Here is a 17,018-nt window from a genome sequence, read left to right on the forward strand (position 1 = left end):
GACCAACACAGAAAGGACTTTAGGGTTTGATCCAGCTACAGGGTCCTGCTTATTTTCAGAGGGACGGACCCCCTCTCTGCCCTAGAGAGACCTCCAGAAGCCGCTGCGGGTGAAAATGGTCGGTGCTGGGGGAAATGGAGCAACACCCAAGCCTGGTCTGAGGCAAGGGGCAGCCATCGCCCTAGAGCCACACGAAGGAAGCTATGTGATGCTAAGGAAGCTGGCCTACATCAGAAGAGGCCATTGGCTCACTATTGTCTACACCAGGCATCCCCAAACTTCAGCCATCCAGATGTTTTGGACTACAATTCCCATCTTCCCTGACCACTGGTCCTGTTAGCTAGGGATCATGGGAGTTTGGGGATGCCTGGTCTACACTGACAGGGTTTGGGGGACCGAACCTTGGATCAGGCCAGGTCTTCTGCCACTGAGCCACGGCCCTTCCTTTACAAATAAACCAACATCCCACTCAAGCTTCGAAACAGCATCACATGAAGAAGAAGAAGAAGAGTTTGGATTTTATATCCCGCTTTATCACTACCCGAAGGAGTCTCAAAGCGGCTAACATTCTCCTTTCCCTTCCTCCCCCACAGCAAACACTCTGTGAGGTGAGTGAGGCTGAGAGACTTCAAAGAAGTGTGACTAGCCCAAGGTCACCCAGCAGCTGCATGTGGAGGAGCGGGGAAGCGAACCCGGTTCCCCAGATTACGAGTCTACCAGTCTTAACCACTCTTAACCACTACACCACACTGGCTCTCAGCACAGGAGACAATTACTAGGGGCCAAGGGGTCTTCACAGAGACCCCAGTAAAATATTTGAGGGGCCACCCCCCCAAAAAGAAGTGGATGGGCATTGCCATTCAAATGATGTGTGCACACCATATTTTGTGATTGATTATGCAGGATGGGGCTCCCCTGGGCTCCCCAATATTTTATTCACCTTGGCACCCCTGGAGCGAAGCTGAGTCAGATCAATGTCCCACCTTCTTCAGTGCTGTCTACACACTGACCGGCAGCAACGGCTCTCTAGGCTAGCAGCCTTTCCCCACCCTTCCTGGACGTGTCAGGGATGTGGCACCGCGACCTTCTTCTTCTGCGCGCAAAGCAGATGCTTCGACACTCATGCGCCCCCCCCTCCATCCCTCACGCTGCCAGCCCCCTCGGAAGACTACAAGTCCCGTGGTGCCCTGCTGCCGCGTCTGCCTCCCCCCCCCCTCCCCAAGCTGGGGCGAGGCAGGAGCTTCCCCAGTCCTTTGCAGCTGCGGGGGCAGCGGTGGTTTGCGGGGTGGGGTGGGGGTACCCCCATCCTCTCCATCCCGCCGCGCGCCACCCTCGCCGCGCCGCCTCCTCCTGCATTTCCTCCTCCCTCCCCTTCGCCCTCCCCTCTGCTGCTGCTGCTGCCGCGGCTCGGCGGAGAGGCCCGCAGCGTCGATCCCCCGCCCTCGCCCCCTCCCTCCCTCCCTCCCTCTTTCCTGCCCAGCCCGGCCCGGCGGCGCACATGCGGCTGCAGCCCGCCCGACGGCCTCGCCCCGGTGCCAAAAGGATGCTGGCCGCCTCCCCCGGTGCCAGGAAGGGCGCCGAGGCCGGGTACCCGCTCCACTCTCTGGTGTGGCACAACCAGCCCCGCGAGCTCGAGGCCGAGCTCAGCTCCAAGCAGGTGGGTGTCCCTGGGAGCTGGCGGGGCTGGGCTTGGTGGGGGGCGGGCGGGCGAGGGGAGGGGAGGGGAGGCTGCCTGGGGTCCCACCCTAACAATAGAGAGAGGGGCTGATGCAATAGGAGGCGCCCGGCGGCGCGGCTCCGAGGAAGCGCTCTCGCCATCCTTCGCGGGAACAGGGGCTTCCCCCGATATCTGCAACCACCAGGCGCCCGCAAGAGAGAGAGGGGGGATGGATGGGGGGCAGGGAGGGGGAGGTGCCACGATTTGGGGGGTGGGAGGGAGGAGAGGCTTGGGGAGCTGTGGTAGCCCCAGGGGGGAAATCCTGTTGGGCACAGAATGGGCAAAGTATATTTGTAGGTGGGGGAGATCCCCAAAAGAAAAATAACAGTGTATGTTAATGACAGAGTCCAGCATATTGGGGGGGGGGAGTTGGGGACAAGTTCATTGTCTGGCAGGGGGGCTCCTTGCCCAGCCTCTAGTGCCAGCCATGTTTGGGAGGAGGGCTGCTCTTGATGTAGCTCCCTCTCCTACAAACACACAAATATTGTGGTTCCTACAGAGCTGTTGGGATATTAGGGGTTGGGCATCAAAAGGCAAGGGGATAGGGGGACTTGGAGTTTTGTGGGGTTTCTAAGGAACGGAGGGCCCTTCTCCCCCCGGCCTTCTCCCCCAGTCTTGGCACCAGACGCTCTCTTTCCAGGGTTTGGCATTGGCGACTGTGGCTTGGCACAAGCAGATCCCTCCGCCACCCTGAAACCCTCTGGCAGCAAACAGCCTTCAGGATCCTCCCTAAGGTGAGGAAAGCCATGGCGCTGTCTTTGGCATGCCTAAAAAAAGAGAGAGAGACATGGGCATGATGCACAGTAAAAGAGGGCACCTGAGCACGTGCAGAGAAGAAGCCTTCGTTTGATGCTGCAGAAGCGTAATAGGACCCAACTCTTTGGAGGCTATGTGGCCTCAAGGTGGCCAAAGGAGGGGAGGGCCCTGACCTTCCTTCCTGCACTCCCCCCCCCCAATGAGCAAGAACTTGAGATCTAGCACCATGCTGGGGCTTAGCTGAATCCCATGTCCATTTCCACTACACCTGCTATTCACTCCTTCCAAAAGCTGAGGGATGGAATAAACAACCTCCCTGCTTATGATGTTTATTCGATGATGATGATAATTTTGCTATTTATACCCCTCCCATCTGGCTGGGTTTCCCCAGCCACTCTTACTTGGGGTTCACATAATTACTTTATGCGCTACCCAATTTATTATTTTGCTCTACATTACAGGGGTCCCACTTCAGAAATTAATCATGTCCCAACGATCCCCAATTCTGGGGTTGCCTCTGATTTGCTGTCATAGAGGTCGTCGTTTGCCTCGTTCTCACAAACACCTCCATCCTAGGCTAACCTGTGGCCCTCCAGGTGTATCTTGGACTACAAATCCCATCATCCCTGACCGTTGGTTGTTCTGGATGGGGCTGATGGGAGCCAGAGTCTTAACAGGTTACCCGCTCCTGCTTTAGGACACTGTTCCCTAATCTAGGTAAAGGTAAAGGGGCCCCTGACCATCAGGTCCAGTCGTGTCCGACTCTGGGGTTGCGGCGCTCATCTCGCTCTATAGGCTGAGGGAGCCGGCGTTTGTCCGCAGACAGCTTCCAGGTCATGTGGCGAGCAGGACTAAGCCGCTTCTGGCGAACCAGAGCAGCACACGGAAACGCCGTTTACCTTCCCGCCAGAGCGGTCCCTATTTATCTACTTGCACTTTGATGTGCTTTCGAACTGCTAGGTGGGCAGGAGCAGGGACCGAGCAACGGGAGCTCACCCCGTCGCAGGGATTCGAACCGCCGACCTTCTGATCAGCAAGCCCTAGGCTCTGTGGTTTAACCCACAGCGCCACGTGGGTCCCTACATTCCCCAATCTAGTGCCCTCCGAAAAGGAAAATCAGAGATACCCTGGACAGCATCTCCAGGTGGGGCTGGGAGAGACCACCTGAAACCCTGGAGAGCTGCTGCCGGTCAGTGTAGGTGATACCAAACTAGATGGACTGTTGGTCTGAGTCACAACAAGGCAGCTTCTCGGACTGCCACTCTCACCAGCCCCAGCGAGTCTGGCCAGTGGTCCGGGATTGTTGAAACTCACAAAATCTTTCCATTTCCTTACCGCTATCCCTCACCTTTCTTGCAACACACCTGCCAGCCCAGGTATAGAACAGATCCACACCGGCTTCGCTTCCCCTGTGCTCTGAAGATGAACAGCTCTGCTGGGTTAGCCAAACAGGGATCCTAGTTTGCGATGGGTAAGGCTATCAGCACCTCTTGGCTCCAAATTGAACAGCTGTGTTTAAGGCTGTGTCCTCAATGCCAAGTTGCTGGAGAACAACATCCTTCACCCTAGGCTTACAAGACTCTCTTGGCTTCCAATTGATGCTGAAAACAGGATGCTGAACTGGCTGGACCCTCCAGGCCTGCTTTTGCATTCTTGGACAATATTGCATAAAATTTAGCCTGCTTCAAGCTTTCGGTAGGGAGGCAGGGTGATCATTTTGGTGATCAATAAGTACAGTTGTACCCTGGACCCCAAACGCCTTGGGAGTCAAACGTTTTGGCTCCCAAACGCCGCAAACCTGGAAGTGAGTGTTCCGGTTTGCGAACGTTCTTTGGAAGCCGAACGTCGTGACGCGGCCTCTGCAGCTTCTGATTGTGTGCAGGCAGCTCCTGCAGCCAATTGGAAGCCGCACCTTGGTTGTTGAACATTTTCGAAAGTCGAACGGACTTCGCTTAGGGAGCTGGGTATGTTTAGCCTGGAGAAGAGAAGGTTAAGGGGTGATATGATAGCCATGTTCAAATATATGAAAGGATGTCATATGGAGGAGGGTGAAAGGTTGTTTTCTGCTGCTCCAGAGAAGCGGACACGGAGCAATGGATTCAAACTACAAGAAAGAAGATTCCACCTAAACATTAGGAAGAACTTCCCGACAGTAAGAGCTGTTCGGCAGTGGAATTTGCTACCAAGGAGTGTGGTGGAGTCTCCTTCTTTGGAGGTCTTTAAGCAGAGGCTTGACAGGCATATGTCAAGAATGCTTTGATGGTGTTTCCTGCTTGGCAGGGGGTTGGACTGGATGGCCCTTGTGGTCTCTTCCAACTCTATGATTCTATGATTCTATGATTCCGGAACGGATTCCGTTCGACAACCAAGGTATGACTATCCATTAGAGAGCAATCAAGTTCCAAGCAAAGGAAACTTTCCATCTGTTGGTACCTGTAATATCCAAAGGTGGAACCTCCACAATCGGAGGAAGTATACCTGTGAGAACCGGAGACAAGGCTTCCTGGAGGAGGTCCAGTGCTTTGCTCAGTGCAGGGTCTGAGACCCAGGGTGGAAGGAGAGCGTAACAGATGGGTGGTCTCAGCTTCAAGGGGAAGGGGAGAGACCTCTGCCTCCAGAGGTGTTCTGTTCCATCTTGTGTCTGACAGTCTTTCAGGCCTTTGAATGCCCCTGTCGTGGTTCTCCTCCTCCCTCCCGCAAGCATACTCTGCTGCAGAAAAGCTTGGAAGCAGTGAACTGGGGAAGAGCTCTGGGCTTCCGGAAGCCCACAATGAAGGACAGCGAAGGCACCTGCTTAGCTGGCAACAGAAAACAGCTTACCTTTTCCCAGCCTGGTGCTCTCAAGGTGTTTTGTACTACAACTGCCATCAGCCCCAGCCAGCGCAGCCGAGAGACACTAAGGCAGATGGGAGTTGTAGTCTGAAAGATCTGGAGGGCACCAGGCTGGGGAAAGTTGCAACGACTGGCTGCTGGAAGACACCTCACCTTTGCCATCCTTGTATTAACGGAAGAAAATTACCTGTAAATAATGGGAATCTCTACCCCCACCCCCAGTTAGCTTATATAGGATTGCAGTCTTAAGGGACGTTGTGGGACGGGGTCCAGGAAATTGGATGGCCCGCTGTCGGGGATTCTTCAGCTGTGATTCCTGCATTGCAGGGGGTTGGACTAGATGACTCCTGGGAGTCCCTTCCAACTCTATGATTCTGGAAGTTTCACCTCCAGAGTTGGATCCAGCAACTCTGGCCAAGTGGAATAGCATGGAAGTGGAGGAATGGAATTGAAAAAGGGGCATTTGACTCTGCTCCCAGGGGTGTTGCTCACTCCTTAAAGGAACAGGCCCCATCCAGAAGTGGCTGGCACCCATTGGGCCTGGTAGGGCAGAAGACAGGGGATCTGAACAGTAGGCGGTGGCAGAGCTAACATTCTAGTTTTGACCCCATCTTCTTCATCCCTGCTAAGTTCTACAAGGGACAACACTGAGATTGAGGAGGAAGCTGGCAGCCCCAGAGACCGGCAGGCAGCAAGAATGCAGTTAGGTGTGGGGCTGGCTGAGGGGGCGGGTGAGATTGGGAGGGCAGTGCCCCATTCGCCCTAGACAACCAGCTTCCATTGCACACACCACCTGGCAGGAAGCTGTCTATGCAGACCCTATCCTCCTCCCCGCTGAGTTCTACAAGACGCAATACTGAAATTGAGGAAGAAGCTGACTGTTCTGGCGACTGGCAGGCAGCAAAAAGGATGGACTGAGGTTGGTGGGTAGAGTTGGCAGACCTTCAGATCTGACCCGAAGTTTCCAGGTTTGCTTGATCCTCCCTCCTGGTGGTGGTGGGCTTGAATTTCCAAGTGGACAGGAGTGCATATTATAACAACAACAACAACTTACGATGCATCTTGCCAGCTTCAGCCCAGCAGCCTGCACATTCTAACATAGACATTTTGTGGGGTCTGCCCAACCCCTCTCCCACTTAACCTCCATTTCCAGGGCCTTCTTCTTTGGCGATCCCTCGTAGCCGAGTAAGATTGTCTTCCGTGAACAGTGAGTCTTAACAGTGAGTCTTAACAGTGGAGGCCAATATGGATCCACAAGTCCTTCCACAGTGGGGACATCGGTTTCCGGGCAGGAGTTGATCACAGTGTGGATTTGCCAAGCATGCCTTCCTCTTAGCACATTTCTCCCTTTCGTCCTGAGTTTGAGCGTCTTCAAAGACCATGACACCTTTGGTAAAGGCTGTTCTCCAACTGGAGTGCTCGCAGGCCAGTGTTTCCCAGTTGTCAGTGTTTATACTACATTTTTTAGATTTGCCTTGAGAGAGTCTTTAAACCTCTTTTGTTGACTACCAGCATTACACTTTCCTTTTTAAAGTTCAGAATAGTGTAGTTGCTTTGGAAGACGATCATCAGGCATCCGGAAAACATGACCAGTCCAACGAAGTTGATGTTGAAGAATCATTGCTTCAACACTGGTGATTTTTGCTTCTTCCAGTACACTGATATTAGTTCGCCTGTCTACCCAAGTGATGTGTAAACATTTTCAGAGACACCATTGATGGAATCTTTTGAGGAGCTGAAGATGGCTTTTATAAGTGGTCCATGTTTCACAAGAATACAGTCAGGTTGATACTACAATGGCTTTGTAAACAAGCATTTTGGTTTCCCTGCAAATCTTCAATCAGGAGAAAGCTGCATTTGCAGGGCTCAGGCGATGCTGGATTTCGGCATCAATATCAGCCCTTGTGGAAACATAACTGTCCAGGTAGGAGAAGTGATCAACACTTTTCAACGTTACACCATTGAGGTGGATTTGTGGCACTGCAGAGGTGTTGTTTTGTGCTTGTTGGTGCAGCGCTTTGGTTTTTCGGATGTTGAGCGATGGGCCAAGCTTTCCATAAGCTGTGAAGATATTTAGGATGGTTTGGAGGTCATCCTCTGAGTGTGCACACACTATGTTGTCATCAGCATACTGAAGCTCTATGATGGAAGTTATGGTAACCTGGGGCAGTCCCTAAGTCTCAGGTGAGGGCCCCGAAATCTCAGGGTCCGGAATCCTCCTGACTTGATCACCCTGCTAGGGTCTGGTGGGGCACTGCCCCATTTGTGACAGATGGATGAGCTGAAATCTAGGGCCTGGTGCATGAATCTCAGACACCTAAGGGCACAGCTCAGGAGTTGTTTGCCAGACCTTCTCAATTCCGGGTGAGATGTGTTTGCAGAAACCGTCCTAGCCACACCCGGATTTCCCCCTTTTTCTTAACAATGAACAGCGGTGAGGCGTGGCTGGGGATCTGCCGGCAAACAAACAAGATCACGCTCTGAGCTTTGGGGTTTATGGTATTGACTATCAAGGGTAGATCTAGGGCAGGAGAGGATATGTGGGGCTGTGCAGGGGAATTTGGGTTCCTGTTTGGCTTCCGAGAGGTGTCAGGTGTCTTGTCTGTGCTGGGGGTGGCAGTCAATGGTCTTAATTTGGCTTCTCTCTCCCACCACTTCCATCCCATTGTGCCTTACCCTCCAAATTTCAAAATAACACAGGGCACACTGAGGCTGGTGGGAGTTGTAGTTTGGGTTGGCACAAGTTGCTAAGAAAGCTGTCCTTTTGGTGGCCAGGATGGGCATCTGGATATTCAGTGCTGGCCAGCAAGAATCTGAAATGCACCTTGAGGCTGCTATTTACAATGGCTGTGTTTCCCCCTTTCTATAAGTGTGGTTATAATAGTAGTACGGTAGTAATTATTATTATTATTATTATTATTATTATTATTATTATTATTATGGGACCCAGGTGGCGCTGTGGGTTAAACCACTGAGCCTAGGGCTTGCTGATTAGAAGGTCGGCGGTTTGAATCCCTGCAACGGGGTGAGCTCCCGTTGCTCGGTCCCAGCTCCTGCCCACCTAGCAGTTCGAAAGCACATCAAAAAGTGCAAGTACCTTCTGGCAGGAAGGTAAACGGCATTTCCGTGCACTGCTCTGGTTCGCCAGAAGCAGCTTTGTCATGCTGGCCACATGACCCGGAAGCTGTCTGCGGACAAACGCCGGCTCCCTCGGCCTATAGAGCGAGATGAGCGCCGCAAACCCCAGAGTCGGACACGACTGGACCTGATGGTCAGGGGCCCCTTTACCTTTACCTTTTATATTATTTATACCCCGCCCATCTGGCTGGGTTTCCCCAGCCACTCTGGGCTGCTTCCAACAGAATATTAAAATACAATAATCTATTAAACATTAAAAGCTTCCCTAAACAGGGCTGCCTTCAGATGTCTTCTAAAAGTCTGGTAGTTGTTGTTCTCTTTGACATCTGGTGGGAGGGTGTTCCACAGGGCGGGTGCCACTACCGAGAAGGCCCTCTGCCTGGTTCCCTGCAACTTGGCTTCTCGCAAAGAGGGAACTGCCAGAAGGCTCTGGGCGCTGGACCTCAGTGTCCGGGCTGAACAATGGGGGTGGAGATGCTCCTTCAGGTATATATGGTTCATTCGTCCAGTCTCCTTCCATCAGAGGCCAGCTGGGGACCTTCTGGAAAACTCACTAGTGTGCCCAGGAGAAACGGAAGCATTCCCCTGTTTGTTCTTCTGTATCTGGTATTCAATAGACTTCCTCTGGGTATGGGGGCTCTACTTAGCTGTTGTAGCCAAGGATAGAGCATCTGCTCCTCCATAAATTTAGGTCACCCTTCCCCCCCCCATTTAATCTAGCAGTTGACACAACTTCTTGTGAAGTCTTTTTAAGCGTGCTTTCCTGAATAAATTACCCCCCCCCCCAAAAAATCCGCTGTTGACTAACTGCCAATTTTACTCCCCCCCCCAATGTTCTTGTATTGTGAGATACATGGAAGTGGACTGACATTAGTTAATGCCTTGAGTGGGGAATGCACTCTGCACAGACTCAGAGACTTAGTGGAGACTATGCTCTGTTTGCAGAACTTCTTCCTCCTCTTTGTCCTGATTACTTTTCATTCCATATTTGCCTGGCAAATGGCTCCTAGGCCTCAGGTCCAGTTTCCTGGTTTATAAAAGCAGAATCTCTCAGAACACTTATTGATTAATGCTTCCCCCTCCCTCCCCCTGTTGCTCTTCGTTACTTTAAGGCCACTGTCTGTTACCTGTAGTGGATGGTTCCAAATTTGCATAAATGCAAAGAGATCAGAGATCAGGTTGATTAATTTCCTTATCTTAGAAATGGCTTCATCAAAGAGCTGCCTGGGGGAACCAGAATTGTATTATGCCAAAGAAACTGACCCCACCCTAGGATGTACCCCATTAAAGAGCCATCTAACATCCCACATATCTTAGGGTGGGAGGAAAAAGTCTTTCCCAGATCAAAGGGGCTAGTAACTTGGGAGGAATATTTTAGAGCTGTGCTTTGACTTGCTCCTAAGACTTGAGACCAAGTGATGTTCAGGGTCTAGGAAGGATGTCTCTTCCCATTGGTGGGACCCAACGCTGGACTTTGGGAAGGCGAAAGCTTCTGAGCATGTACAGAGTGCCCACCCCTCGCTATGCTCTTTCCGCGAGGAGAAATCAACAATTTCATTTTGCCTAAGGAGCGAGGACAGTTAATTGAAACTCGAGAGGGTGATTCTCTCTCTCTTAGTGCCACACTCTTTTAATTACTTTAATGAAAAAGGTTTGTAATTAAAGGGAAACAACAGATCTTCCCGCAGTGGCTGGTGGGGATAGGAGTGAAAGATGGAACCGGAGATTATTTCAGCTTTTGGGGCAGAAAGCAGGGAAGAGGTGTGTAGCAGGTGAGGGAAAGGAAGCCACGGACTTGTGAAGTCACACCCTGGGGAGTGGATATTGGGGTGTGGGAGTCAGGGCTGAGCGCTGCTTTCAAGCCAGGAAAGAACCCCCTCCCCCCATATCGGGCTATTGTGTACAAGTAGGGCTGTCATACGTCCGGAGTTCCTGGACATTTTCGGAATACTGCAGTCTGCAGCAGTGTCCGGGTGAAAATCGGGAAAATGTCCAGGAAAATCTGGCAGCCTGTGTCAGTGGCGCCTTTTTTGCCATTCCCCCCTAAAAATAGCTCCAAAACAGATTTTTTAAAAAAAAAAATGGGCGGGCGCGCGCAGGCAAAATAAATAAATAGCTCAACAACTTTTCTGTCCAGATTTTCACTGTTTGAAATGTGGCAACCCTAGTGTACATATTCTGGTTTCCTCGCCTCCCAAAGGATACTGTAGAGAGTTGGAAACGATTCAGAAAAGGGCAACGTAGAATAATAAGGGGATGAAGCAAATCCCCTATACAGTGAAACCTCGGTTTACGAATTTTCGGTTTACCAACGCCGCGGACCCATCTGGAACAGATTAATTCACTTTCCATTACTTTCAATGGGAAAGTTCGCTTCAGTTTATGAACGCTTCAGTTTATGAACAGACTTCCGGGACCAATTACACCCATGCTTCGGGTTAAGTACGCTTCAGGTTGAGTACTCCGCGGACCCGTCTGGAACGGATTAATCCACTTTCCATTACTTTCAATGGGAAAGTTCGCTTCAGAAGTGGAGAGAGAGAGAGAGAGAGAGAGAGAGAGAGAGAGAGAGAGAGAGAGAGAGAGAGAGAGAGAGAGAGAGAGAGAGAGAAGTTTTCCTCCCTCTCTCCTAACGTTAGGACTCGGGGACATCTCAATGAAGGAGAGGCCTATCAAAGGGCTCCTATTGTGCTCTGGTCTTACTTGTAGGTCCCCCCCCCCCCGGCATCTGGTTGGCCCCTGTGAGAACAGGATGCTGGACTAGACGCGCCATTGGCCTGATCCAGGAGGTTTTTCTTATGTTCTTAGCCAAAGCAAGCTTTGGTTTTTTAATATACTCAGGACCTTGAGCGAGCACAAGTCAGTTCTATGATTGTATCGTAATCAAGCAATTCCATTTTGAAGAAATGAAGGACTTTCCACACATTAGATTCTTTGGCAGATACCTTTTTAGACATGTACCTAAAAATCTATAATGCGTCGAATTTGCACACATATATATTATGCGGGAGTGTTCGCAAAGGAGATAGAATGGGGTGACAAACTTAATGTGTGAAATGGCCCTAAGGCTATAATCGTAGACAAACTAGGATGTGGAGAGAGGTTATTGCAGGCATCCCCAAACTTCGGCCCTCCAGATGTTTTGGCCTACAACTCCCATGATCCCTAGTTAACAGGACCAGTGGTTGGGGAAGATGGGAATTGTAGTCCAAAACATCTGGAGGGCCGAAGTTTGGGGATGCCTGGGTTATTGGCTTGTTCTTTGTACTTCAGAGAACTGTAGAGTTGGGAGGGACCCTGAGGATCATCTAGTCCAACCCCCTGCAATGCAGGTATAGGCTTCTGCCCCATACGGGGGGATCGAACCTGCAACCTTGGCGTTATCAGCACCCTGCTCTAACCAACTGATCACTTGTTTCTGCTGTGCATTTTGTGTTCTCATTTTGTATTTCCGTGTTGCGAACCACCCTGCGATCTTCGGATGAAGGGCGGTATACAAATTTAATAAATAATAAAAATAAAAATGCAATTCTGTGGTTGCACGTATTCTCATATTGTTGGGGAGTCAGCCCCTTTGAGCAGAGTGAGGCTGACTTCTGAGTAAACAGGTAGGTGGTGGCCGAGTGACTCGGCTGATGCAAACACCACGCAATCCTCTGTCCGCAGATTTGTATAGTTGCCTCCTGGTACCTGTAAAAATGCAAATAAAGCACAGCTCTTTGGGGGGGGGCTCTGTGGCACGGCAGGGGGGCGGGGAGGTGGAGAAAATAATCGTTTGTTTTCTGCAAAATTTATCCTCTGCCTTTCATCACCAAGCATCCTTCCCCCGGGGGGGGGCAGCTCTCAAAAGAACGCAGATCCGATGCAGGCAAGAAGGCAGCCGTCAAAACTGTGTCACGACACAGAACAAACGAGCCGGGATGGATGGCAGGGGTCTGCCCCTTGGCAACTGTCTCTCGGAAAGCTCGCCCCCGAAACTTGGCAAAATGTTTTCCTTTATGCTGCAGCCTGGAATGCTAGCAAGCTCCCATTATTTGCAATTAACAAGCACAAGTCTCGGAGGAGAGATTGTCGCCGCCTCTTTGCGGATCCCCCCTCGAGGGAACCGTATCCGACACCTGCCCTGGCAGGATTCGAACCCTGAGAGAGGCAGCTTGGCTCTCAGGAGCCTCGCACCATTGGCTGTTGTCCATCTACTACCAAGCCAGGCTCAAGGTCTTTGTATTAATTTACAAATCCCTGAGCAACCTAGCTTCAAGGTACCTTGTGAACCGCAGTGATATCACTGAGATCACATGCAGGAACATTGTAAGTCATTCCCCCAAGTTGGCAAGTTCTTTTGACAGCATCAAGAGACTGAGCCTTTACTGTCATTGGCCTGGTCCTGTGGAACCCTCTGCCACTAGAGATTCTGAAAGCTTGTATTTCGCTAGGCTTATGCAGGCATTTAAGAAGACATATTTCCATTATCTCAGGTGTCTCAGACATCGTAAATGCTGTTGGTCCAAACAAAGTTGTTAACAAATGTTGTAGATATTGCTGTTGGGTTACATCCAATAGATGATTTATCTCTTAAGACAGTGTATGCTAAAATTTCATCATCTATAAGTTGATCCAAAATCAATATGCCCAATCCCATCCAATTTTTCCATATCACCATCTTTCCCCCAATTTTTAAAATTGGGTTTCCCCACAAAGTCAATTTTAGCATGGGAAAAGGTGTCCAATCTATTTTTTACTAGACATTTCATTCCATAACTTTCTATCTGGCATAATTGTTTCCAGAGATTCACAAGTTCTAACGTATTTTGATCCTAATACTGTCCATCCAACTGAAGGTGTTATTATATATGTGCTTTCCAAAGTTGCCCAGATCAGAAAATTGATGCCAGTTGTTGCCTTCCAGTATTTAATATTTGGCAATAAGTAAGCATATGATATGGACCCAGGTGGCGCTGTGGTTAAACCACTGAGCCTAGGGCTTGCTGATCAGAAGGTCGGCAGTTCGAATCCCTGTGACGGGGTGAGCTCCCGTTGCTTGGTCCCAGCTCCTGCCAACCTAGCAGTTCGAAAGCACGTCAAAATGCAAGTAGATAAATAGGAACCGCTACAGCGGGAAGGTAAACGGCGTTTCCATGTGCTGCTCTGGTTCGCCAGAAGCGGCTTTGTCATGCTGGCCACATGACCTGGAAGCTATACGCCGGCTCCCTCGGCCAATAATGCGAGATGAGCGCGCAACCCCAGAGTCGGTCACGACTGGACCTAATGGTCAGTGGTCCCTTTACCTTTACCTAAGCATATGATATAGCTCCATATTCGGAATACCAAACCCTCCTTCATTAAGTTGTAATTGCATTTTCTGTAAATACATTATTGGAGTTGAGGAACCCCATAGATATTTTCTAAACAAAGAAAATCGCCAAAGGGTAAAGTTTAATGACACCCATCTATCAATATCTGAAGAAACCTCGCTATATATTTTATTTATATTTCATTTTACTAACAGAGTTATATCGTTTGGTATTGTTGTTTAGTCGTTTAGTCGTGTCCAACTCTTCGTGACCCCATGGACCATAGCATGCCAGGCACTCCTGTCTTCCACTGCCTCCCGCAGTTTGGTCAAACTCATGTTGGTAGCTTCGAGAACACTGTCCCACCATCTCTTCCTCTGGCGTCCCCTTCTCCTAGTGCCCTCAATCTTTCCCAACATCAGGGTCTTTTCCAAGGATTCTTCTCTTCTCGTGAGGTGGCCAAACATAGCTGCCAAGTTTTCGCTTTTCTCGCGAGGAAGCCTATTCAGCATAAGGGAAAATCCCTGTAAAAAAGGGATAACTTGGCAGCTATGTGGCCAAAGTATTGGAGCCTCAGCTTCAGGATCTGTCCTTCCAGTGAGCACTCAGGGCTGATTTCCTTCAGAATGGATAGGTTTGATTTCTTGCAGTCCATGGGACTCTCAAGAGTCTCCTCCAGCACCAGAATTTAAAAGCATCAATTCTTCGGCGATCAGCCTTCTTTATGGTCCAGCTCTCACTTCCATACATCACTACTGGGAAAACCATAGCTGTAACTATATGGACCTTTGTTGGCAAGGTGATGACCTTTTGGTATAGACATACCTAAATGGATTCAGAACAAATGCGGAACTGATACTCCTTAAATGGATGGGTGACCAAATTTTCACCAGATTGGCATCAATTAGCTCTCTTTCCACCCTGGACCAGTTAATAGAATATCCTGATATTTTAGTAAAGGCACCTGTCATTTGCATCAACATGGGAATAGTAATATGAGGCATAAACAGAAGACTATCATCTGTAAATAAAAACAGTTTATATCCAACTGAAATATATACTGCTATATAGTTCTCCCTATGTTGTCTCTTAACGCAAACCAAGGTTTCCACGCAAATATTGAAAAGCAAGCGTGAAAGTGGACTTTCTTGCCTAATTCCTCTAAATTGTGCGGGAGTAGCCGACAACATGCTTCTGTCCAGAAAGGTGTTATTTTTTTGCAAGCTGTCGATTCCACGGGGCACCGAGGCAGAGAAGAACTGGGGGAAAGCGAAGGGTCCTCCCTGCCCCAAGGATACTGACCTCATCCTTCCTTTCTCCTGGCAGGTGGATATCGAACAGCTGGACCCCCGAGGGCGCACCCCCTTGCACCTAGCCACCACCCTGGGGCACCTAGAGTGCGCCCGAGTCCTCCTGCGCCATGGGGCGGACGTGGGCAAGGAGAACCGCAGTGGCTGGACAGGTGAGTCTCACCTCTTCCGCCTGGGAGTTGAAATCTGCATTGTGGGGGGCAGGGGCAGGCTGCCAGTTTGTTTGGGCCAGCCTGATCCGCACTGGCTGGCAGCAGCAGGCCAGGGGAAGGGCCAGGAAAGCATACCTGCCAAGTTCCGGCCTGAGAAATAAGGGACTGGACCGGAAGTAGCAGACCGGAAGCAGCGCTGCCGCCATTTTGGAACTGGGCAGAGCATGCTCAGAAGCGACTTTTGATGCTGCTCTGCCCTGTTCAAAAATGGCCGCCGCACCAGAAGTCGAGCTGCAGCCATTTTGGAACTGGGCAAAGCAGCATCAAAAGTCGCTTCTGAGCATGCTCCGCCCAGTTCCAAAATGGCCGTTGCGCCAGAATAAACCGGGGGAAAACAAAAAAAAAATCCGTTTTTTTTGGCTGGGAACAGCTGGAAAAACGGGGGTTTCCCGGGGAATACGGGAGACTTGGCAGCTATGCAGGAAAGGGGTGGGCCCGATCCGGCCAAAATGAAGTACCACCCCCTTGATTGCTGTGCTTGTGCTTCAGTCAGTCTTTCCCATTGATATAGTGTTTTATTCTGGCTGGATCAGTGCACAAGCCACAGTTGTGCATATGCTTACTCAGAGGTAAGCCCCACAGGCGGCTCCTCAATATCTTGCTATTTATCTATTTATTGCTTCATCATCTTTATTATCGTTTCAATATATCACCCTTTATCCGGTTATCCCAGGGCAATGTACAACGTTAAGAATATAATTTACGCAGCACAATAATAAAAACATAACACTGAGCATAATAATAAAATAATCGCAATAGCAGTCCTTCCTACATTTGACAGGCCATAAGATTATTTAATGGCCATAGGCCTGGGTCAAGAGGGATGATTCTGCCTGGCACCAAGATATGTCATGATGGCGCCAGGTGAGCCTCTCTGGGGAGAGCATCCCGCAATTGGGGGGCCACCACAGAAAAGGCCAGGTCTCATGTTGCCACCCTCTGAGCCTCTCTGGGCCTCAGATGCCAAGCGCATGGTCTGTTTGTGCCTCTCACTAGCTTGACTTTACACCTTCCGCGAGGGTTTTTGCCCACCTGGGAATGGGTCCCCGAACTCTGTCCATGCCTCTTGCCTTGCCTGGATGGAGGACAGAGAGAAGTGTGCAGGTGTAGAAGCCAGGCTCCTGTATAAAGGTAAAATTTGCATGTGTTGCCCCGTCCACTCTTGGAGCCTCTGGCCACGCCCACTGTGGTCGTGTGGCCCCCAAGGAGCTGCCTGGAAGCGAATGCGGCCCTTGAGCAGAAAATAGTTCCCCACCCCTGACGTAGGCAGTTAGCTGGGAGTAAGTCCCATAGAACGCAGCAGGGCTTACTTCCGAGTAATTTTTCCTGGGACGGCGCCACTGCCTTCCTCCACCAGGGCCCATTTACTGCCCTAATTAAAATGCCTTTGCCTTTTTGACGGGATGTAAGCTTTGATCTCTTTGCCGGCCCTACGGCAATAAATATTTGATTTGTCGCTTTTACAAATTCATTACGTGGCTTTGTTTTCTTTCTTTCAACCTCTCGCGACTCTGTGGTTTTCTTGATGTGGGTGGGAGTGTCCCTTAACTGCTTTGAAAAATTATTTAGGGAATTTGCCATATGAAACATCAAAACCGCCGAGGTGTCCTCGGCATAAATGGGGCCTGTCCTTCCAGAGATTTTGCCTCCTATAATCGCTTCCAGCTCGGCTACCAGGATGCTGAGCCAATTATGAAATTAACGCACTTGGATGGAATTGCGCTCCTCTGCTAAACGACAAGCCTTGAAACAAGCAGGCGGA

The 17,018-nt window shown here is 50.3% G+C and overlaps 1 protein-coding gene across 1 annotated transcript in view; it reads left to right on the forward strand.

The window, feature by feature from the left end:
- Positions 1–1,471: 1,471 nt before the first annotated feature.
- ANKRD13B (ankyrin repeat domain 13B) overlaps positions 1,472–17,018 on the forward strand; it is a 30,307-nt gene continuing 14,760 nt past the window's right edge. Inside the window, exons 1-2 of the mRNA XM_035140162.2 lie at positions 1,472–1,657; positions 15,061–15,196. Of these exons, the coding sequence (XP_034996053.2) occupies positions 1,499–1,657; positions 15,061–15,196 (295 nt within the window). The 5' untranslated portion in view covers positions 1,472–1,498. The remainder of the gene's footprint in view (positions 1,658–15,060; positions 15,197–17,018) is intronic.

This window comes from Zootoca vivipara, chromosome 15, assembly GCF_963506605.1.
Source record: "Zootoca vivipara chromosome 15, rZooViv1.1, whole genome shotgun sequence".
In the NCBI taxonomy this organism is placed as follows: domain Eukaryota; kingdom Metazoa; phylum Chordata; class Lepidosauria; order Squamata; family Lacertidae; genus Zootoca; species Zootoca vivipara.